The sequence below is a fragment of the Trichoplusia ni genome, chromosome 3 (assembly GCF_003590095.1).
Source record: "Trichoplusia ni isolate ovarian cell line Hi5 chromosome 3, tn1, whole genome shotgun sequence".
NCBI classification, from domain to species: Eukaryota; Metazoa; Arthropoda; class Insecta; order Lepidoptera; family Noctuidae; genus Trichoplusia; species Trichoplusia ni.
This window is the reverse complement of record NC_039480.1, coordinates 10445389-10469105: the sequence shown is the minus strand read 5'-3', so window position 1 is coordinate 10469105 and position 23717 is coordinate 10445389. Positions and strand designations below refer to the sequence as shown.

Genomic DNA, 23717 nt, shown 5'->3' with positions numbered 1-23717 from the left:
ATTTGGCAGGATTAATATTTATATTGTTTGACTATTTTAAGAAGTATAAAGGAAACGAAGCTTATAATATTTACACAATGATTGATAGAATCTTCTAGATTGAAACCATTGTTGTGCAAAGCACACACGCATTCAATTAGAATGCACGCACAACTTAACTATCAAATTACGTGTCATTCCAAACGAGTTTTAGTTCATTAGTTCATCAATAGGTCACAAACAAGATTATGATTTTCAAATTCTATTCGGTCTTCTATCATTTGACGTTGATAAATCGACAATTCTATGCACTTCGCTCACTGAACATAATTGCCCAGTAAATTAATTGGATTTTAGATTAAAACTGTTTATATTAAAACCTAATTATGTTTCATAATTTGCTGATCATTTTATTATGCAGAGAGTCCACTAAACGAATTAGGGCTTAATGTGGATGCGTTTCATTTGGATTCAGAAAAAGTTTTACAATAAAATCGACAATTTAGTCTGAATATTATTCAGGGTTTTATGTGACTTTGGATACTGGGACTGGGCATTAATCATTAGTCACAGTACTTAAGTTGCTGTTGGAATACTAAAACAGCAATCAGTTTTAAGTAGCTGTTAAGTCTTAAGCTGTTTCTATGAATGAAGATCTAAATAGCGGCAGAAAGTCATTAACCAACGTCTTAAAGTGAACTTCCTTTTCAGTGTTCAGGGTTAATTTTAAAGGTCAATAGCGGACTTAAACATCAAGGATAAAAAAATATGGGCCCTAATACGAAGAAGATTAATTTGCCTGTAGTGTTCATTCGTAATGACAACCTTCTTCTCTTAAATATATTGCCGCTGGACGGGGGAGGAAAACTAAAGACAATCTACGCTGTGTGTGCGTTTTTTAATCGCGCCCTCCAACGTCTTACTGCTCACATACCTCAGGAGGTGAGTACTATATTTTACAATAAAAAAATTGGGATGGAAAGCTTAGAAAAGAAAAAGTTTTGTAAAGAATTTTCGGAATCAAGAATGCAATAGCATGCACCGTCGATAACTATGACAAGTACTATAGATCATACATAGCTGACCTCTCGTAATTTGCGCCGGCTCGCCTAAACAACAATACGAGCAAGGTGAAGCAACCTGCGGAAAGGGCAAACATCGCAGATATAAAACGTGAACATCCCTGCGTTGAGTACAGACTCCGGCACCGCCGCGGACCGTATCGACACGAACCATCTCACTCACCAATATGACGAAACTGGTAAGGAATCGTTTTAAAGCTTTAATCTTTATTGTGGGGGTTTTTGCTTTAGATGACCTTAAATGGCATTGTTTTGCCACCTTTACGAACTTAGATAAGGGAAATCTTTAGGAGGTCGGCTTTGAAATGAACCGGATTTGCCAAAATGGGATTGCAAAGAGAGCACGACTTCATCTGAAAATTTGACTTTGTTGTATAATAGTCGGAACATTGTCTTGTGGAATACAATAAAAACATTTTAAATCAAAATACAAGGAAAGGGTTGTGATAGAGTTCAGACAGACGTACTCTCCTTAAGAAGGAATGATCTGGATTATTTCTTCAAAATTGGTATTTTGATGTCCAATAAAGCTTATAAAACCGGCAGAGGCTGATCTCATTAAAGTTCACAACAGAACAGTTTGATTGATACAAATGAATATAATATATGAATGACGGTATCCGGACGTGCTACTTACATATTACGCACGTTTGTGCATGTTGATACATTATTGTGATCATGTTGATCCTTTAATGGAACTCCGCACCTAAGTGGCTCCAATGCGTTTGTAACATCACTTGTATATTATGCGAATTGCTTTGATATCCAAACTGTAGTAAAACCAAGCGCCGGCAAGTCGCTACTTAAACTGCTATTACTTATACTTAGCCTTTTAGCGAACTTCATTCAAGATATTAATATCTATGGTTCCCTGTCACCACAAATTGGGGCCACTTATAAGAACTAACATTCATTTATTGTCCTATTCAGTCTGAATTTAAGTGTTCGAATCCCTTAGAATCAATTAACTGGAGTTATTGAGTCATTCGCTGAATTTTTGATGACATCATTATTTGCTTAACGTTGTGGGATAACTTTGAGTGGTATGAAGTCTAGACATTCATAGGATGTTCGAAATTTAAGCTTTACGTTAAAGTTCGTAACGAATGCTTATATAGGGTACAAAAAGCTTTTTGGTTCTTTTTGGCAATAATTTTTTATCGAAGTTAACTATAGTTTGATTTAAGTAAGCGAATAAGTAAATATGTCGGCGGAACTCCTGACGTATACGCAATACATAACTTACTTTAGGCACGAAAAAGAGCGAGAAGACATTATGAAAAAAGTGTATGAGCTTTCCAAAATGTGTTTACTAATTAATCTGAATACAATTTCAGGTGTTCTTGTTGGCTGTAGTAGGGTGCGTGAGCGCAGCTCGGCTAGACCATCTTGTGCCTTCGGGCTACGCCGGCGCCCGCGCAGGCTACGATGCCACGCCCTTCCATTTCGAAAATGTTAACAACGGCGATGGGAACTATCGTTACAGGTAATGTCAAGTTTCAAATTGTTTTCTAAATGTCTTACCTACGATTATATGGCTTCGGGCAAAGCGAAACATTTCGCCCATTCTAGTTTTTTGACATTTACTTTATTCTATTGTGTTTATTGGATTTTATATAGATACTAATTGGTATATTAAAGTTCCCAGTGTTTTCACTTCTAGATATCATGTTTAGAGAGTTGGCAAAAAGAGTAAGGTAAACGCTCCTAATACGGCGGTAGTCAAAATCGCTTCCTATTACGGTGGTATTTATATTTTCGCCTTTTATTCCCGTTTTATTCAGTGTAGGTACACCAAAACCGAAACTATTTATTCTAAATCTTTTACTTTATGACTTAACTGACATATGCAATTATAGCAGATAGACAACACAACAAAATCAATCAGTCTCTGTAACGTAATCGACGTGAGAGGTGTTTCCATACAAACGCGGAACAACAAAAGTAAATACACAAATATTTATAAACTAAGTTTTTCGTATTAAGATGCCGTTCGAGTTTATTCTTTTGTTATTTATAGCATTTTCTTATTATTACACTCACTATTTAAGTAGCTTATTTTATATTTGTAAGTCATTTTTTACCAAAAAAATTAAAAATAAAACACCGCCGTAATACGATACAAATTTTAAAAATTAATCCTAATACGGTGTTATGACTCCGAAATAGGAAAATTACTGGTCATGTTTAATTGTTTATAACTTTCAATTGATTAACTTATTCAATTAGTTTCCAGTTTAGTTGAAATAATTATTACTCACATAACTTAAAAACCATATTCTGTGGTATGTGTTCTTAATTGTAAATCTAGTTAAATATGAAAACTATCGAGTACAAAATGTTAGTTTCTTAGAAGAGGCAAAAATGGGAAGGTGTATTTTGATTTATCACAAAACATTTATTTTATATAAATTTTGACTTGAGTTTTACAAATCTGAGCCAAAAAACTGTTAATGTTTGATTAGGCATTTTTACTCTTTTGTTTATCGAAATATTTATGGGTCAGAATTAGGATTATCGAAAACATGAGTAGTTTTCCTATTACGGAGGTAATTATTTCCAGGTAACTCCGTGTAGGGTTCTAAGATCTCCTATTACGGTTCTATTCATCTAATATATAAAATTCCCGTGTCACGATGTTAGTTACCGTACTCCTCCGAAACGGTGCGACCGATTTTTATGAAATTTTGTATACATATTGGGTAGGTCTGAGAATAGAACAACATCTATTTTTCATACCCCTAAGTGATAAGGGCTGCTCACACTAAAAAAATATATTTTATTTTTTAAACGAAATTGTTTGTTTTTATTTTTTTTATAATGTGGCATTAAAAATACATACAACTAGAAAAAAAAATCGGCGAAACAACGTTTGCTGGGTCAGCTAGTTTATCTATAAATTTAATAAATCTGTAGAAGGGTCAATTCTGTACACTGAAAATATTGAAAAAAAAAAACAGCAGCGAGTGACCAAACCCAAATATGTGATTAAAATTTATTTTGTCTGTCTGTATGTTCAGGCATCACGAGAAAAATAACTGTTCGATTTCGAAGTGATTTAATCCCTCGAATACTATTGATTCTCAACAATTTCAGATCAGGTCAGATCAAGGTCAGAATTACTATGAAAAAAATACTTACTACAGAACGCGATCTCAACAACAGTAGCTCTATAGAGGGATGTCCTTAATTATTATAGGTCTAGCCGTATTTGGGTCCCATACATATTAGATGTCATTGTCAGAGTTACTCAAAATGGAAATAATTCATTCACCATTAATTTGATTACGCAATTTAATAAAATCAATTTTCAATAAAAAGGAAAATCTTTTACTAACACATAACTATTATTAAATAAATATTATTTGTACGGAACTTTAATGAATATAAGTTCTGACCCTCCGTATTAGGAGCCGTCTACCGCAGTAACAGGATCAGAGCAAAATTTTACCTCCGTATTAGGGAAAATCGACCAGACTATTTAAATATTTCTTTAAAATAAGAAATGTCATCAACAGAATCATAGTCTCAACGGCAATACAAAATATAAATTTCACTTTTAACGATAAAAATTTTTTCCACCTTTAGAAATACCTACAAATTCTTATTTTTGTTTCTTACTTTCAAATGTTGCGAAATACCTCCGTAATAGGTGCTTTTACCTTACTAAATCTTAAGTGTATTATAAGGAAAAAGTTAGTAACCTTTTTCTTGATAATGGTGAATTCTTATTCGGCTCGTCGTGGGAATGTTATAACATTATAAATAATCATTAAAATACTAGTTCATGAGACTAGTGTGATTAATAGTAGCGGATTGATATTAATTTACGTCATTAATTTTCTATTTGTACCGTAAATTTACATATTAGTCATTTCTGAGTTATGACATTTTAAAATTCAAAAGAATGTGTGTTTTCGTAGGTGTGTCCAAATGTAGGTACGTTTTTGCATTTATTTTCATGAAGTACGTTGCTTATTCACGTCTCATCAGAGATCGAGTGACGGACATATTGAAGGAAAATTTTGTTCAATTTGCATTACTTACACCGGTATAGGTCAGTTTTGTCTAGTGTCTTGTTAAAGAAATATTATAAAAAAACTAGCTGTTGCCCGCGACTTCGTCTGCGTGGTTAGAAGATATAAGTAATGACTTTTTCTTCGCTCCTATTGGTCGCAGCGTGATGATATATAGCCTAAAACCTCTCTCGATGAATGGTCTATTCAACACAAAAATATTTTTTCAATTTGAACCAGTAGTTCCTGAGATTAGCGCGTTCAAACAAACAAACAAACAAACTCTTCAGCTTTATATATTAGTATAAGTATATTAGTATATAGATGCCAACGATATCTTCGCTACGTTTCATCGATTTTTAATTTCTCGCGCGGAGATTTTAATATTACGATAACTCATTACCTATTCACTTTTTTGGTGTAGTGTAAAAGGCAATTTTGTTCTATATTACATGTATAATATATCTAACTTATTTATTTGGATAAGGATTAATACTGTATTGTTAAAAATAGGTTCGTAAATAACCCATAATTTTCCTGTATTAAGAAAACACATAAAAATGGTTATTGTGGGTTATCCTTGGAAGATAGACATATACCACCGCGGACTTTTTTGTAGATTTATTAAAGAGGTACTAACCCGCCATACATAGTTTTGTTGTAACTCAAAAGGTTTTGGCAGCGTTCTCGAGGAAAGCTCTCGAATGGCTTAATTTTTTCCGACATGTTTAACTAATATCGTTGTAATATTGTCAGTTTACACAAAACCTAAACTTATTATACACTAAAACCTTCCTCAAGAATTGCTCTATCTATTGTTGAAAACCGCATCAAAATCCGTTGCGTAGTTTTAAAGATTTAAGCGTTCATAGGGAAAAAGCGACTTTGTTTTATACTATGTAGTGATACGCACGTTTTCTATTTCGACTTTGATCTATGTATTTTTTATTATTCATCGACAAAAATACGTTTGCAATATTTTTGATCCAACTTAATAGTTTGACAGACAGTTTGATAATATATTTAGTCACCAATACCGTAGAGACTAAGCATTGTTTTGACAAAATTTCAGCTATGATACTCCAGAAGGCAGTTCAGCCCACGAGAGCGGCGCCCCTCGCGCGCCCGGCCCCGAGGGTCTCGCGGTAACAGCTGAAGGTGGTTTCTCCTTCCGCACTCCTGACGGTCAGCAGGTCTCGCTCACGTACACTGCTGATGAGAACGGCTTCCACCCCACCGGTTCCCATCTCCCCACTCCGCCGCCCATCCCAGAAGCTATCCTGCGCTCCCTCGAGTACAACAGGCAACATCCTTCTCCGTAAGTATAATATAATGACCGCAGTATCAGTAAATAAAATCTTCAAGCGATCTACCACCACCTGGTCTATGTTATTGAGTTAAGAAGTAGTATGCAGTCATAGTTTCAAAATTATAAGAGGATTTCGAGGTACAATGCCAAGAGGCTATGGTAGGCAACCTGAAAGATTTTATTTCATTATACAGTCCTAATGTGGAGACTTTCCAAATTCAGTTTGATAAGTATTTCTTCGATATTCTAAGGATTATTTCCAATGCTTAACTTTACGATATCGCTCGCCCAGCTTATACTAGAAACCCAATAGAAACCCTTTTAGAATATTCTTTGTACCTAAAACATCAATTTATTTTCAGTGACGGAGGATCTTTCAACGGTGGTCGCAATTACTACTGATCTCTTTGATATTTGATGACGTCACCGGTACCTCTAATGCTCGCGGACTGTGATATCGAGATAACATATTATTTTGTGTACAATGATTCTATTTATTAAGTAATGGTGTATTTGATGTAGCTGTTATCTAATGAAACAGATTTTAATAAAGAACATGTTTCTCTGACCCTAAAAGTTTTACTTTAAGATAATTGTATATTGCCTTTATTGTTCATTATTATAATTTATAAGGCTAGCCAACATGACAACCTCAGGAAAATGTTAAACTAGTTCGCTAACAAAATTTACGAAAAGCACGGAAAAACTAATGAAGTATGAAATGAATTCTGGTGTTACATGAGATTTAATAAAAAAAGCTTTTTGGTTTCTTGGGTTTACGCGAATGTTAGACATTTTAATGAAACTACTTTTACGGAACTAAAATCTAAAATTAAGCCGCGATAAAAACCGTAAAAGTTTTTTCATTTCAATTTTTTTTTGTCTTAATTTTTGCTTTGATATTGAAGTATTTGTCAAGATAGATCAAACGAATTCAAACTCGACAGGCTAGTGACGTTTTATTGCAAAGGTCCTATGAAGTTGGATTTGATGCTGGAATTGGAACGCAATATACCTATACATATGCAAGCAAAATTTTAGCTCAATCGGATTCTAGGATGCGGGTCAAATAGACAAAAGGACAGGCGAAAGTTATTAAACCTTCAACCTAGAGTAATGATGGAGCTGAAAGATAAATATTGACCAGTTTTCTGTCTTATAAGAATGAAAATATGTCCATATGTGTAAGTGATTTAAAGCATAATAACGTATATGCATTAAATGCTTGAAACAGATTTGGATATTTCTATTTGTAAATAGAGTCAAAATTTACTTACCTTTATTTCAATTCTTTGTTGTTTCATATTAATACTCCTGAAGGAACATTATTTAAGGGAAGATGCTAAAAGTAGGACGAAAGCAGTGTATGTCAATAACTGGTACACGCTGTCGATGCAATAGCGTATCAACAGCCTCAATTCTATTTTAGGAGATGATGGTAGCTCATCAGACTTCTTCGTGTCTGTTTTCTTAATGATATTTTATTTTTGTACTAACTTTTGTAAGGATCATTAATTATTTACGATGCCAACGTTTTACTCAAGACCCTGTTGCCACGTCAGCTCCGGTTGAGTCTGAAACTAGTCGGGCAATCCGGATAAATACGCACTAGAAAACCTTTGCATCACTAACACGTAACGTTCGGAATGGTTAAGTAGTTAAAAGATCATCATAAGATTGATGTACTGGCCTAAATTTATCTTGAAAAAATAGTTTTAGTCTAGTCTTGAATAGTATTTTTTTTTAATCAAATTCGGTATTTTCCTGAAATATAAATACTGCAAACCACGTTCTATTTATTTAACAGTTATATTCGTTACTATCTTTAAATTAGATAATGAATTTTTGAGTCCTAATAATAAAAATGTTCGGTATGAATAATAATAATAATGGTATGTGAAATGTGGATATTTCACACATAATATGCGTACATCCGTGGCAGTAAATATGATCTAAACCAATCTTTACATTAATTACAATGACACTTACTAAGTTATGAAGTGTGAGGTATTGTTAAATTTTCCAAAATAATGGTAACACAAGTTGCACAATATTTGAAAATACCACTTAACATGAGCAAATATTCAGGGTGGAGGATATTTTTTACATAGACCTTTGAGTATCAAATGAGAGCCAGTAAAAGAGCGATGAACATAACACTAGTACAAAAAAAGTCAAATTTAATTTGAAACACTTTATTTACAGTTTAAAAACAATAACATTAGTGAATTAAAATAAATTATAGCTTCATATGTTCATGTTGTGTTCGTCAGCTGTTTCTCGTTCTCAGTAGTGGTACCCGTATTGACCGTGGTTTCCTTGGTTGTAGTGACCGTTGTATGAACCGCTACCACTGAAAAATAATAGACAAAGTCAGAGGGAGGAGGAAAGAAGGGTTGGTATGAGATGCACTGTCTGTGCTATTACTTTATTGTATTGTAAGATGTATTGAGTAAGTATTGGATGGAGTTTGATAAGGAAATTATTAGGTGACAACATCCAATGAAACGAAAGCAGTCTTTAAACAAGGGAAGAATGTAAGGTGTGCTTACGAAGAGGTTTGTTGCCTGTTGTACTCGAGGGAGCGCAGGATAGCTTCTGGGATGGGCGGCGGAGTGGGGAGATGCGAGCCGGTGGGGTGGAAGCCGTTCTCGTCAGCGGTGTACGTGAGAGAGATCTGCTGGCCGTCGGGCGCGCGGTATGTGAACCCGCCCTCAGCCGTCACAGCGAGACCCTCGGGGCCGGCTGCGCGAGGTGCACCGCTCTCATGTGCTGATATGCCGTTGCCAGTCTCGTAGCTGTTCGTAAAATAAAAAAATATAGTATGCAAAGTTAAAGCAGCTAGAAGTGTCAGTTAGATAAGAATAGTAAAATATTTAGACGCGCGAACGCTGGTTTTTCAAATTTTCATTTTCATCATCATCATTCATTTCTATCATATCATTTACATAATACGATCAGCCCTTATGCTTATAGATTTGACTATTCTTAATGAGCTCAGTCGTATATTTTAAACCCTTCTTACTTGTATCTATAGGTTCCATCTCCGTTGTTAACGTTCTCATACCGCAGTATGGGGATGTGAGCACCGTAGCTGGTAGCGTGGGCGGATGCAGAGCTGTACGCATTGGCAAATGAGCTCGAGCCGGAGTGTTGGTAGTTATGTAGGTGACCTGCTGATACCACCGAGAGCAGGGCAAGGGTTGAAATGATCTGAAATGTAATATTGATATTTAACAGTCACGATTTATAATGTAGCAATTGAGCGTTATATTAAGGGTTAAATTTACCTTTAGAGAAATCATTTTAATAATTTATATATTGTTTTTTTTTCTGAAGAGATGTATTACACTGAAGTGATTTTCTGTGAATGATATGTTTACAATGGCGTAGTGTTTTTATATCAAAGTAAGAGCCTTGCTCGATAATTCAGGGCGTGTTCAAATCTTTGAAAAGTTTATACAGTCTGCATTCCGATGAGGCCACCCCCCGCAGTCGTGATGATTGTTACCAATATGTAATTTAGACTATGATTTTGCGTCAGTCTCAAGGTTGCAGCAGTTTCAGACGCACCGTTGTGGCGAAAAACCAAGGTCAATGCACGGGCCATTGATTTTATTTTGTGTTTATGTAATAAGACGTCCGTACAGGCTAATTAAATGCATTTCAGTTTGGAGACTGATACTGGTTGCTCTTACATGTTATTCACATTCTGAATGTAAAGAAAACTATCTTCAAAATCAAACAGTTAATACTTTGCTCTGTACAAACGGTAAGAAAGAACAAATGGTCTTCTGATAAACCGTCGGCCCACTAAATTTTGTTGAGCACATCAGGGTATTTGACTAAAAAACTCATTCGTGCGTCATAAATATATATATTTCTGAAAAAGTATTTAATAATCTTTCATTTTATTAAATCGTTAAAAAATAAAGATGGAATACATCAAAGGAGTAGTGTTCATCCTCATCCTAATCCTATTTAAATGAGAAAGTTTGTATGTATCGATGTTTGTTCCTCTTACAAGCTTAAAATCACTAAACGGTTTTAGACGAAACTTGCTATGTACACAGATAATTTATAATCAGGATTGCGATTTCATCCCGATTTTATGTTCCTGTAGGATCATTTTGAATTAGAAGCCAGCGGGTCCGCGAAAAACAGCTTGACTAAGAATAAATAACTTTTGTCATAATGTGAAGCTAATAACGTCACTTATCGGTAAATAACGAGAGTTTTACTGTCTTAAGTAAGTTTTTAGTGTTAGTTATTAAACAATTAATAATATTGCTTATAGCGCGCACGAAGAATGTACGAAAGAGTGCATTCGTTCATTAACATGTGCATAGATAACTCAAATCAAAGCTCAAGGTTTTTGTTAACACTAAACACGAAAGTAAAGTCAAATCACTTATTCCCGTATAGCTAAATCATAGCCCTTTAGGTGACAATACGGTGGATATTCCAAGTAAAAATAAGCCAAAATGATAGGCCCATCTTTGTACTTTTTAAAAATGGCTCATAGAAAGAAAAATCTAGACGAAAAAACTAACTATATAAATTGATTAACTGAGCTGAGGGAGTATGTTCAGATTACCTATAGAATGTTTTTATAACAAGCTTTTGTTCTCACTTTCTTAGGAAAAGCGTGTTTAAAAGTCAAAAGTAAAACTATCCATTACAAACACAATCTTATTACATTTCTCAAAGAAATTACGAGACTATTAGTTTAATTAATATATCCCGCGTTCTAGAAAAATCTTTGTGGAATAATGTAAATGGCGGGAAGTTCTGCAAGCACTTAAAGTGTTTAAACCATAGTATAGTGAGAAGTTGGCTTGAAACTAGTTGAATTACTTAAAAGTACCATTACATTTAAGAATGATGAATTAAAAGAGGTTTTAACCTTTAAGGCTGTCTAAAAGTAATAAAAAAAAAATAACTTCAAGGAGTTTTAACGAAAGATGGATGGATACGATGAATAAAAAAGTCGGTTTTAATGTTACGCAGTTTGTTAAATCAGTATTTTTTAATACTTTTAACGTCTATATTAAGTACAAGCTGTTGCCCGCGACTTCGCCCGCGTGGTTAGAAGATATAAGTTATAATTTATATCTGCCCTGTTTTTTTACACATTTTCCATTATATCTTCGCTCCTATTAGTCGCAGCGTGATGGTATATAGCCTAAAACCTGCCTCGATGAATGGTCTATTCAATACAAAAATTTTCTCTTTGAACCATTAGTATCTGAGATTAGCGCGTTCAAACAAACAAACAAACTCTTCAGCTTTATATATTAGTATAGATAATAAACTTACTATCAAGCGTACCTTAAACTATTTCAGGAAAATAGGTATATATTCTACTGAAATTGATATGGGCTGATAAACAAATTGTTAGAACTAAGTTAGATAAAAAGCGGCATTTGCCACTACACATACGGACACATGTGACAAACATTAAAAATATTGCTAGCTAGTTGTATCGTATCTTTTGGAGTCGTAGAATTTTTTTGATACTTTGTACTAGCTGGCAAATATCTTTAGCATTCGCGGGAGACGTGTCAGCTTCTATGTATACTTAAGAGCTATGCTTAGATGTAGGTTTTCGAATGCCTTTATGACATAATTGATAAACTAAAGTTCGTACTTAAAACTTTATTTAAAGCTCAATAATAAATAACATAAATAGTTATGCTTATGCAATATTAATGCAGGTTTCTAGTTCTTCATCAGCAGTGTATCGTGATCGCGGTCAGTCTTCGGTGGTTCAGTAATTGTATCCGTGGTTGTAGCGCCCGTTGTAGGATCCCTCGCCACTGAAAATGTTATACAAAGTTCATTTAAATAAGTGGAAAAGAGAGGCAATCCAATGGGGAATATGTGTAGAATAATAATCTGGGCCAATGATGTGACTTTCGATCTTGCAATTTCATTGAAAAAACGAATTGAGTCAAAAATAAATTGGTGATGTCTATTATATAGACCGAAGATCTGATAGCTCGGACAGGATGCGTAAAAATCAGCTACATTGAAACAGTTGAGGCATCTTGAATGAGAAGTTTCACTTTTTCAGTGGAGTAACCACTGTCGGACTGTAGGCGTGGGCGAGAAGTGGGCGAAAAAATTGAATATCTTACGAAGAAGGATGTTGCCTGTTGTACTCGAGGGAGCGCAGGATAGCTTCTGGGATGGGCGGCGGAGTGGGGAGATGCGAGCCAGTGGGGTGGAAGCCGTTCTCGTCAGCAGTGTACGTGAGAGAGATCTGCTGGCCGTCGGGCGCGCGGTACGAGAACCCGCCCTCAGCCGTCACAGCGAGACCTTCGGGGCCGGGTGCACGAGGTGCACCGCTCTCGTGCGCTGATATGCCGTTGCCAGTCTCATAACTGTAATCAAAAGATCACAAATTGTAACATTCATAATTAATGATTTATTTAAATAGGCTTTAAGGTCATTTAAAACTATTCTCACTTGTATCTATAGGTCCCATCGCCATTATTGACATTCTCATATCGTAGTATGGGGATGTGAGCACCGTAACCGCCGGTGTAGCCGGGCGCTGCGCCGAATGAGTTGTAGCCAGGGGCTGCTTGATAGTTGCCCAGGTGACCCGCTGACACCACGGACAGCAGGGCTAGGGCAGACGCAATCTGAGAATTGGTGAAAGAAAGGTTAGGTTAATAGAGACTAGACTTAGCTTGGCTTAATTTTTAGTTGCATAAGTTTTCAGCAGGCAAAATTTTTTTTACCTCTAAACTTATAACGTTTCAAACTTAGTAGGTACATGAAATATTTTGGACGATTTATTAAAATTATAATTGATGTACAGAGACATTTCGTTCTACATACCTTTAAAGCAACCATATTTAATAACCAAAGTATATTTTCCTGAGAGATGCTGTTCAATGCAATGGATCGAGCTGAATGATATCCTCACAGACGTGCAGTGTTTTATATTGATGTAACCCTTCCCAGCCTTGCACGATATCAGTCAGGGCGTATTCAGATTTGTGAAGAGTTTGATACATTCTGCATTCCGATGAGGCCACCCCCCGCCGTCGCGATGATGTTGCGTACTCCATATTTAGACAATGATTTTGTGTCAGTCTCGAGAATGGATCGCTTTCAGAAGCGTTGGACTGGCGACAGAGCAAGGCCATAGTGCGAACGGCACGATATATTTGGATGCTACACTTTTTTCGGGTAAGTAAATGTCAAACACAATTATTTTTGGTATTTCTGTGTTCGATTATTTTTAGATGAATGTATTATTACTTTTTGAATCACTTGCCGATAGCGTATTTTTGGAACCGCTGGAAAACAATATTTTTAGAATAATAAAGGTTTTATTGGAGTTTGAATTTAGAACAGTGCTAGTAAATATATATTGGTTTAAGAATGAGTAATTTTGCAAAATTGTTTTACAGCAACTATTTTTAAACAAAGGAGTTTTAATTAATTTCTCACACTTGCGAGCAAATTATTTTCATTCCATAACTACAAGGGATGGGTAAAAGAAGAGTCTTGTTTATAAGAATCGCTAATGAATGACGTCAAACTAGTGAAGTGGAATTAAAAAAAAAGGACTTTTTGAAATAGTTATAGTGACAAGCCTGTCTGTTCTCTAGTGAAGGGTAAAAATAGATTGAATAGGACGGAAAACTATTAAAAATGAGAAATATAATAATTCGCACATTTTTTTTACGCATGCAACCTTTTTTGGACTTTAAAGCTATGAAGATATAGTTAAGTTTCGGTTGAAATAAAATTTATTTAACATTATTATGGTAATTAATTGTATATCGGTGTGTGTTATCGTGCCATTTATTATCACTATCACACTATAAAACTTACATTTGAATAAATAAAAATCTTAAGTACATATGGGTAGAAATAAATGAAACAAAATCACTCTGACTATTTATAGTTCATTTGAATAAAGATACCGAACTTTTAAAATAAATATTAAATCAATCATTTAATTTTACTTAAAGGTTATGCCTACGTAATACAAGCGTTAGTTAACCTTGATCTGTTACAGAAGAGATAACTGAAACAGATACAGCTTTTCTTAAGACACAATAACCTTATCACATTACAGAAAGACAATAGACTACCCCTTTCATTGAACTCGTGACGTAATAGGTCACGTTACAATAGGTCTCTACATTCATTCGATAGCGGAACATCTTATGGTCAGTTATTCAAAGAGTTTGTATTCTTATGCTAGTACTCACTGGCGGTTTCTGAAGGCAAAACTACGTCAGTGTGTGACATTCCCTTCATTGTTGTAGCTTTTCAGTAGGCGCTTTGAGCGTTATTGATTTGTTGGTTTAACTTTTTAGTACTCTTTTTTTACTACATGAAATGTATTCCATAATCTCTCCAACTAATTTCAATGTTTTTTTCGACAATTTTATTTTATTTTAGCTTTTAAAGCGCTGCATAAATTTGTATGTTCTTTTTTGATCAGATTGATAGCTTCAGGAGTTCGCAGGATAATTCATATAAACTGTATTTTTTTTTTAAATATGCTTCGAATTCACCACGCGCTTTTACTAACCTAGAAACTAGTCAATTGATGTGTCATTAAATATGAATCCTCAGGAAAGTTACTATTTGATACAAATATTGCATACCTACTCATATATTTGGTAGGTATACTGTAGTGGCAAAGAAAATCCTGTGCTAATTTGCACTCTAAAGCCCTTTTGCTTAGTATGCAGATAATAATAAAAAAGTATACGATATTCCAGCTCTTATTCCAGCAACAAAGAATCACATCCATGAAGCGATATAGCCCGTAAAAGCACGTTCAAATGTTTTATCTTGTGAAATGCAAAATATGGCGCCTTCGCGAACATCAACTATTGTTGATTGCGCTCATTATGTAATCTGATTATACAGTGCACAGAAAACTTAACAATACAACATTAAATGAAACTGTTGGCTGTTGTGGAAGCGGGACAGCGCGCTACCGATGCATAGCAGTATCTCTCTTTCTCATGTGTTATAGTTTTAGTCTAAGTATGGTGGAAGGATCTCATAGCTAATCTTCAGTAGTCTATTATTTTGTAAGATACTGTTTATGCACGTTTAGTTGCAATGCGCGGGAAACTTAGATTAGTTTGCCGTATGTTTGTGATTAAGCTTCGATTAACCGGAATGTATTGCAGTGTCTTGTTAGCTCGATGTTGAGTGGTTTATATTTTTTTGCTCATAACTGGTGTTAATGATGACTGTCTGTGAACAAGGTTGGAGCAAGTGGAAAGTTTTGTATTAGAAATCGAAATTTGTATTCGTCTATGTAGTTTTTATGATTTTACCGATATTTATTAATGAATAGGAAGATACAGATTTATCGAAAATCTTTCCAACAATTATTTAATTTTTAACAAAAAATTACAAAAAATTGTGACTCCTACCTTTAGTTCTAATTCGAAGTTTTGTGATTATAGAGCTTACATCGTGTATGAATCTAAAAATCTGAAAAACACTAGTTCCAGTATCTCGTAAACAAGCCTAAGAGCTTAGTTAAAACACCGTTATTATGACTTCACTTTCAATCAACACCTTTTTATCCATAAAAAATAAGCTTTAAAAAGTTCTTGACATCTTGACGCATATATTAATAGTTGTCTATTTAGTTCAATTACTTGAGACACTAAATATCTTTTATAGACAAAAGCAGGACCTTCGCTTGACATATATTGTTCTGTACCTGGCGAGTTGAGTGAGATGTGTCACTTATCGTCAAACTTAGTTCGTTAACTTCAATCAGCCTGATGAAGGTAAAACAGGTATATGACAGAGCCATTAGTGCCATCAATATTGAAATGATAGAGAAAACTTTCTGCCCTTAATAAGGTGAAATGATCAACACCTACTACGAAAATATACAGTGTGAATTTAACTTTTCAATAAACAAGGTAACTACATCTTCTTGTGAGAAAAAAATATTTTTGTTTATACACCACATGAGATTAAATATAAATTAATGCTTGAGCGTATACAGAACAAATTTATAAGATTTATCTATTTAAAAATGTACGGCGTTTATCCAGGTTTTCCTTTATTATATCCAACTCTATTTATACTAGGCATGGTAGGTTTTTATAAGATTGAAGTAAGACGTGATGTGGCTGTAGTAGTGGCCACATATTTGTTTAAGATAATTCGAGGCAAAATAAATAACCCGAGAATTTTAGAGATACTCCAGCTATCAGTTCCAGACGAATAGGTCGACCGGCGAAGGAAGCCGCCGCTGTTGGTGGTGCCGCGCGCGCGCACAAACCTCTTACAGCGTGCTCCCCTGACGCGTGCTTTGCGGACGCTTAATACCTTGTCACAACGGATAGACATATTTAACTGTAGCCTGAATGATTTCACAAAAGCCGCTTATTTGACCTGTACCGACTAAGATTATAAGTTAATTATAATGAAAGGTGTTAAATAACTCTTAATTGGTCTATCGTTTATTAGTATTAAGTAATACTAATGTAACTGTATATTTTATAACTGTATATTTTATGTAACTACACTATTGCATTAGGTATTGTCCTGTTATAATAGTTGTAAGTGGTTTAAATAAATAAATAAATAAATTTTGTTTAAGTTGAAAAATAGTAATAAACCTATTATTATTATTTTTATCTCTTTTCAGTCACGGGATCACTTCATGTGAAGAGATCCGGTCCTTTTTAAAGGCTTGAACGGGGACACAGGTCCAACATGTAGAGGCCCTGTTGAGAACTTTAATCTAAAATGTGATGGGGTATCTACCAGGAGCCATCCACCCCTGTTCCATTAAAGAACAAACATGGACGATCCAAGGTAGCTACAAAACTATTGCAAATTGTAATGTGTATAAATAATAAGGGCTATTGGTATTAATATTGTTAAATGGAATGGTTTCCTTTAAACCTATGGAAAACTATAGCATCTGCCTTTCAACAAATAAAAATGGAATTAAATTGGCAGACGGTGACTCGCCGGCCTCAAAAATGGGCCCCCCATCATACCGCCATGATAGGCAGCGAGATTCAACATCAGTGACATAGGCTAAGGGTGTAGAGAGGTGCGACACCGATTTCACCATCGCGGGTCACGGACCCGGAGCGGATGTCCTCGTTATTACGCCATTAGACACTTCCACGTCTTCCACCCCCGAGCATATAGCTCTAGCGACCCCTCCCTAGCCAGCCAGTTAAGGCAAGAAAGAGCTGGGAGTCCCCGAAAAGAGTTGCCTTGGGGCATTCAGGTTCCGTTGTGTCGCTACTCACAAACAGCTCGCCACATGCTGCTGCCCTGCGGATGTATGCTTCCTACGTATACCTTCACACACATTTTTATTTATATCTCTAGGTTTGAAAAAGCATACTAATGTACCCTCTGCTCATGCGTTATAGAGAGAACGACTAGCCCCGAGGGGTAATTTATTATTATTATTTGTATTTTCAATTCCTTATACTTTAATTTGACCAACATACACAATACACTCAAGCTTATTGTTCAATTTGAGGTAGTATGTTTCTATGGCGGTTATAGTATTGTAAGATAGAATTATATTTATTATCTTAGTTTCTACTATTTCTGTGACATTTATGATATAATTGAAGAGAAATATAACTGCACTAAACTTGTATATTGGTTCTAAAGCAAGACATTTATAGCAGCGGCTGGAGTGAGTGGCTTCGGTAGTTTAACCTATTTGCTTATGCAAATGAACTTTAAATGTAATTACGTAGCAATAAAACTCAACCTAGATTTAATATAATTTACTTTGTTTTTGCTATTTCAATTAGTTTTTAACCAAACTCATAAATGAGGATGGTATGTAAGGTCTCAATTTGGTTTTTATGTTTACCGATTAGGTACTCGAAAATCTCTGATCGGATAATTCGAATTCGCAAAATAAATATGGCCATTTTTATTAAATCTTACTTCTCTATGTTTCTATCTCTGTAAATCCCTCTACATGTTCAATTTTTCTTTACAAAATTGTGAACTGAAACTTTACTGAAAAGATCGACACTAATTATTTTGTATGAATAGATACATAACAAGGGCTATTATATATAAATTATAAAATATATTATACATGAACTTTAGTTTGCATAAAGTTTAGTTACGTTGAGTTCCATATTGTCATCTTTAACGAATTGTCAATGGCCAACGCAAACCGTGATGAGCCAGAAAAAAGCTCTATCGAAAGTCGAAATGTCATTTGACTTGACGGGCCTGTACTTTTTTAAATTGTAGCGAATCTAAAACTTTTAAATTCATAGCTTATCCCCAATCAATGAAATGACTTTCGAAATATGTTAATGGTATTAGGTTACAAATCACTTGTATCTGTTTTTACTGTTATTCCTCTTTATTTAGAAGTGTCTTTTGTACAATAGTTGAGCGGATAGCCTGTTAACCCTTGACCTTTACTCATTTGACACCGCTCGTGGAGTTACCATTGCCTCGTATCGAACGATCTAGATTGTCTAGGGTACAATAAATGACTTGGATTAATATATAGGTAAGTTTACGTATGTGGAAAAAATACGTTTTATGTTGAAATGAAACTACTTTTACGGATTTTTTCGCGGTTTAATTTTAGATTTTAGTTCCCGACGTTTCGAAACCTTTGCAGCTATCTTCTGTCAAGACGAACGCCATCTCAGTCTGCCCGTGACCATGATACCTGCTAAATCTAAAATTAAACCGCGAAAAAATCCGTAAAAGTAGTTTCATTTCAATGTCTAACATTCGCGTAAACTTAAGAAACCACTACGTTTTATGTTTTTAAATATTCTGGCAATAACGATTTTACTATTTTTTTCCGTTTTAATAAGTTTTTGTGTATTTTAATAATAAAAAATAATATTATTTTAAGAACAAAAACAACTGATCCAAGTATCTATATTTTTTATGAAATAGAAGCTTTCTCACGTTAAGTGTCCAGTCCGAAATGCTAAGGTAAGGAAGAAAAAAAAATATCAGAACGATTGGCCTTCTCCTTTTTGAAGACGGGTGAAATAACAGCTTTTTTTACCGGTAAAGTATGAAAATGAAACATAAAGATTCACATAAACATACGTTTATTCATACACCATGCCTATTTACATTGAAAGACTACAATTATTCACTAAATAAATAAACAGTGCAAGTTCCGCCGTGGTATCACAGTCCAGTGAGTTCGTCCAGTCAGTGTCGATCGATGTCTCATTAGCTAAATAGCTTTGAAATCGCAAGCGAACGCTTTGTGTAATTGCTACGATATTACTGTGCGTTATACCCAGTTTTATTGCCCCTCATACATGTTATTAAGCACTAGGCGGTTTGCATACACGCGTAAGACTGAATTGGGATTATATTCGTAAATGATTGTGCGAAATTTTGTGGAATTCATGCATTTAAAGCATATAGGGGTATGACATCTCTCACTTGCATACGAAAATTCGTAAAATGAGAAATACGTGAGAGGACAACAGCCTACTGTTCGCTTCTTTTCAAATCAAACCTCGTTGGTCTTAAACCTTTGGCATACAAGATATCCATCTTCATTCGTTTTATAGTAAAGTTGGAGTGTTTTTTTACGACAACTTCATTTCTACCAGTATCAACCCTGTTATACAACCTCCTAATCCGAAACTCTCCAAAGCGAGTTACACTCCGATAAAAAACTGAGTTTATACAATCGTTTACACTTTTCCATGCGAGTTCAAAGCGAGTAGCCGAGTGAGTATGTCGTGAGATCAGTAGTGGTAGCCATTGCCATTGGCGTTGCCGCCCGATCCGGAACCGCCCGTGCCGGATCCACCGCCGCCATTGTAAGAGCCCTCGCTGGAAAATGAAAAAAGGAATTAGTCTCTCGTATTGTGGTGCAAATGATGCGCTTTTGAAATGTTTTCATCATCTAGCGTTTAGTGTGCGAATTCGGTAGGGGTTAGTGATTGTGCATTTGCATTTATGTGTATGTTTATGTCATTTATTCTCAAAGCTACTATGAATGCTATTGTGAGGTTTTATTTGAAACGCTTTCACGGTTAGACACATTGACACTCAACTAGTTAATGCTTTTTGATGAGACTTATCCTGAAGATTTTGGCTTCTATAACCGAAACAAAATCTCTAAATTTGTAAGAATTATTATAAATAGAAATAAATAAATATTATAAATTATTAAATTAATCTAAAATAAAATAAACTCAAATAAACTGAATAATCCTAAGAAAAATTACGAACTATTGGAATTTGTATACGAAAACATTGCTTTTAAAATACGTCAAGAAAACTTTATGTTCAGAGTCTTAATAAAGCAAATGCAGTTTTTTGTTCGTAAAACGGAATTAGTCTTTTTTTCAGTGTCCAGTCTTTAAGAGACCTTTTCAGTTAAAGTTTGTCATTCGAGACGTAACTTCAGTCGAGTTTTCTTGAAAACTTAAAGGAGAACTCTAGAAGTCCCTTTGTAAGTAATTGTTAACACTATAGCTCTTATTAGATAAGTTAAGAAACTGCTGCTTTTAAATGAAATACATTTCCTCTTTCTTAGGGTTCCCTACCCAAAGGTAAAAACCCTAAAACCAAAGCTGTGCTAGCGTCTGCCTCGCAAAAAGGCTATATCCCATGAACCGTGATAATTGTACTGAATTTTGTAATTTTCATTCGTAATGTATGTATTTCCTATGTTGCAGATAAATTATAAAAATAAGAATCTAGATTTATCAACGGTTAGTGCGGTTATAAATTTAATTGATTTCTTTTGCAAAAATGATTTTCCCATATTGTATGGCACCCTCAATTCGGTGTCGTGAGTCTAACTTTCAGGGATAGGTTTTGTACATTCAGGATTATTTTGAAGAGAGCTAAGCAGAAGTTTACACTATATACAGTAATTCATATATGGTTTTAGAAAGTGATATTTGTTGTAAAGTTTAAACATTATATCACAGTGTAACTTAGTTTTAGCACGAGTTTACAAACTTCTATGACCTTTAGTTAAATGTTGTCGTCTATATTTAAACTAAATCTGATTTTCGCTTGACTCGGTATCTGTACTAACCAAGATTTACGATTTCTATGTAAAGAATTATATACCCGCAAATATTGATTGGTTAAATTGGAAGTTAAAGAACGAGACCTCGAGAAAATAAGACGTTGAACAATCCTTTCTCTAGATTTTTATCTTGGCATGTTCTGAATATTTTTTGCATGAGCCTAATTTCGTGAAATTCTTACATTACATAAATACTTAAATCATTATAAAAATAGCCACAGTAAGCCGAATAAAAACGACAAAATCCTCACTTTTTGAATGTGGAAGTTTAGGTTTGCATGGTCTAGGCCTAATGAAGACAAAAAGTCAACACAAAACTAAATCCTATTACTTCGATATAAGGTTGATGTCAAGAACGACGAAAAAAAATGTTTAAGTGTATACAAATGTACTTACGAAGACGGGTTGTTCTTGTTGAACTCAATGGAGCGCAGGATTTCTTCTGGGATTGGTGGTGGGGTGGGCAGGTGAGGTCCTACTGGGTGGAAGCCATTCTCGTCGGCGGTGTAGGTGAGGGAGATCTGCTGGCCGTCAGGAGTCTTGAAGGAGAAGCCACCTTCGGCTGTGACGGCTGGGCCTTCCGGACCCTGAGCGCTCGGAGAACCGCTCTCGTGCGCTGATATGCCATTACCGGTCTCATACCTGAAAAAGGTAAGTTTTTTTGTTATTCAAGTACAAATATTTTTATCCCAAAGATTCTTAAAAAAACTTATGGTGTGTTTTCTCTTAAATAGTCCCGTATTAAAGGAATGAATCCTTGTCTCTCGGGGGTTTCTCTAAGATTCAAGTCACAATCACAAAGACAACAAGACTCTGAACAAGCTTTTGTTGATCACACAAATGCTTGTTCTACGTGGGGTCGATCCCGCGATACGTCACGCTCAGTGGGTCTGGCGTGGTGACCTCACCCGCTCGCCTATCTGTGCAGTCAAAATTTAAATTCTTTATGTATATGCTAAAGATCATTTAATACGTACTCAAAACGGTAAGTTCCGTCACCGTTGTTAACGTTCTCGAACTTCGTGATCGGGATTTGGTTACCGCTGCCGCCTCCGTTGCCGCCACCGAACGATCCGCCGGAACCTCCAGAGCCGCCGAAGTTTCCGCCTCCTAATCCGTTATTGCCGCCGCCGAAGCCGCCACCGGCGCCTGATCCACCGCCGAAGCCGCCGCCTGCGCCACCGCCAGCACCGCCTCCTGCTCCGCCGCCGCTACCACCTCCGAAACCACCGCCTGGACGTGGTGGCAGGTACTGAGGCTCCAGACGACCACATGACCCAATAGCAACCAGTGCCAAAGAAACTACAAACTGGAAATAAATACCACAATTTAAATGCATGAAACCGAAAGAGTTACTTAGCATGAAGTGTTCCGCAGTTAATGCTATTCCTAAGGGAACTATACACTTTGTAAGAATTTAATTTTTAAATAGAATAAGGAAAAGATTTTGCTGCAGGAAGATACTTGGAATACAATTTTAAACTTTTGTAATTAGTTGTAATTACTTCAACTAAGCGAAGAGGTCTCAGAAAAGCTTCAGTAGGGAAATTCTAAAAAAAGTTGAGCTAATTATTATTTTACTGAATTTCTTTAATAAACGTTATGAAATAGCAAAATGAATGGGTGATGAAAAACAAAAACATGTATATATACGATGTGTAAATAGCATTAACTTCTGAGAAAACCATGAAATTCCGTTAACTTTCTTTTTGCGATAAAGCTGCTTGCGTCACAACGTAAGTATCGAATATCGTCTTACCAGTGAGGTGGTCATGTCGCTAAATATTTAGTGCTAGTGAATAGGCGCTGTTTGCTGTTCAGCTGTTTGCTGAATACTGTCTGTGAGGATGTGCCTCGTTTTATATTGCTCCGATTTGCCCTTTCTCGGTTGCTTCACCTTGTGCGTGCTCCACCGATATCGCGAGTGAATCCGCGCTCGTTGCCCCACGCCTCGAGCTCTCCAACATTTAGCTAACCTGGAATTCCCTTTACGGATGTACTGTTCCCATAACAATACCTTTACCCGACGCACCACGAACTGAAATCCACGTGCATGCAGGTCAGATTGTGTGCAAACTTGTTGCAGCACTTCTACACTTGCGAAAACATACAACTACATGATTAAGTTGCGTTAGCTATTTCCATTAAGGTTTTCTTAACGACACCTATTGGACTATTACTCTACTGTATATAATAGCTATGTGATGTGACTGTCTGATCGATTATATGTAAATTCTCATAGAAATGGCAAATGGAAAATTCATGCGACAATGGTGACAAAT

At 35.5% G+C, this 23717-nt stretch overlaps 4 protein-coding genes across 4 annotated transcripts; 1 reads left to right on the top strand and 3 right to left on the bottom strand.

The window, feature by feature from the left end:
- The first annotated feature begins 747 nt into the window (after positions 1–747).
- LOC113508712 (pupal cuticle protein 20-like) lies at positions 748–6954 on the top strand. The gene is made up of 4 exons (XM_026891798.1): positions 748–921; positions 2399–2547; positions 6138–6395; positions 6749–6954. The coding sequence occupies exons 1-4, from the start codon at positions 748–750 to the stop codon at positions 6786–6788; spliced, it is 621 nt and encodes a 206-aa protein (XP_026747599.1). The 3' UTR covers positions 6789–6954.
- A 1718-nt stretch (positions 6955–8672) lies between these two features.
- LOC113508711 (pupal cuticle protein 20-like) lies at positions 8673–9691 on the bottom strand. Its single transcript, XM_026891797.1, has 4 exons — positions 9677–9691; positions 9412–9599; positions 8939–9184; positions 8673–8739 (listed from the first exon to the last, which is right to left on the bottom strand). The coding sequence occupies exons 1-4, from the start codon at positions 9689–9691 to the stop codon at positions 8673–8675; spliced, it is 516 nt and encodes a 171-aa protein (XP_026747598.1).
- A 2338-nt stretch (positions 9692–12029) lies between these two features.
- LOC113492397 (pupal cuticle protein 20-like) lies at positions 12030–13738 on the bottom strand. Its single transcript, XM_026869878.1, has 4 exons — positions 13236–13738; positions 12858–13036; positions 12527–12772; positions 12030–12205 (listed from the first exon to the last, which is right to left on the bottom strand). The coding sequence occupies exons 1-4, from the start codon at positions 13248–13250 to the stop codon at positions 12157–12159; spliced, it is 489 nt and encodes a 162-aa protein (XP_026725679.1). The 5' UTR covers positions 13251–13738; the 3' UTR covers positions 12030–12156.
- Positions 13739–19460: 5722 nt separating this feature from the next.
- On the bottom strand, positions 19461–23472 carry LOC113492396 (pupal cuticle protein 20-like). The gene is made up of 4 exons (XM_026869877.1): positions 23195–23472; positions 22413–22744; positions 21832–22077; positions 19461–20222 (listed from the first exon to the last, which is right to left on the bottom strand). The coding sequence occupies exons 1-4, from the start codon at positions 23207–23209 to the stop codon at positions 20135–20137; spliced, it is 681 nt and encodes a 226-aa protein (XP_026725678.1). The 5' UTR covers positions 23210–23472; the 3' UTR covers positions 19461–20134.
- Between the last annotated feature and the right edge of the window lie 245 nt (positions 23473–23717).

What these genes read in the sequence shown, in the direction of transcription:
- LOC113492397 (XM_026869878.1), bottom strand. An exon ending in GATGGGACCTATAGATACAA is followed by an intron (nt 12,773 to 12,857) that starts GTGAGAATAGTT and finishes TTTTGATTACAG; the next exon opens with TTATGAGACTGGCAACGGCA. An exon ending in AACAGGCAACATCCTTCTTC is followed by an intron (nt 12,206 to 12,526) that starts GTAAGATATTCA and finishes TAACATTTTCAG; the next exon opens with TGGCGAGGGATCCTACAACG.
- LOC113508712 (XM_026891798.1), top strand. Translation starts at nt 748, where the DNA reads ATGGGCCCTAATACGAAGAAGATTAATTTGCCTGTAGTGTTCATTCGT. An exon ending in CTGCTCACATACCTCAGGAG is followed by an intron (nt 922 to 2,398) that starts GTGAGTACTATA and finishes ATACAATTTCAG; the next exon opens with GTGTTCTTGTTGGCTGTAGT. An exon ending in AACAGGCAACATCCTTCTCC is followed by an intron (nt 6,396 to 6,748) that starts GTAAGTATAATA and finishes ATTTATTTTCAG; the next exon opens with TGACGGAGGATCTTTCAACG.
- LOC113492396 (XM_026869877.1), bottom strand. An exon ending in GACGGAACTTACCGTTTTGA is followed by an intron (nt 22,078 to 22,412) that starts GTACGTATTAAA and finishes TACCTTTTTCAG; the next exon opens with GTATGAGACCGGTAATGGCA. An exon ending in AACAAGAACAACCCGTCTTC is followed by an intron (nt 20,223 to 21,831) that starts GTAAGTACATTT and finishes TTCATTTTCCAG; the next exon opens with CGAGGGCTCTTACAATGGCG.
- LOC113508711 (XM_026891797.1), bottom strand. An exon ending in GATGGAACCTATAGATACAA is followed by an intron (nt 9,185 to 9,411) that starts GTAAGAAGGGTT and finishes TTTTACGAACAG; the next exon opens with CTACGAGACTGGCAACGGCA. An exon ending in AACAGGCAACAAACCTCTTC is followed by an intron (nt 8,740 to 8,938) that starts GTAAGCACACCT and finishes ATTATTTTTCAG; the next exon opens with TGGTAGCGGTTCATACAACG.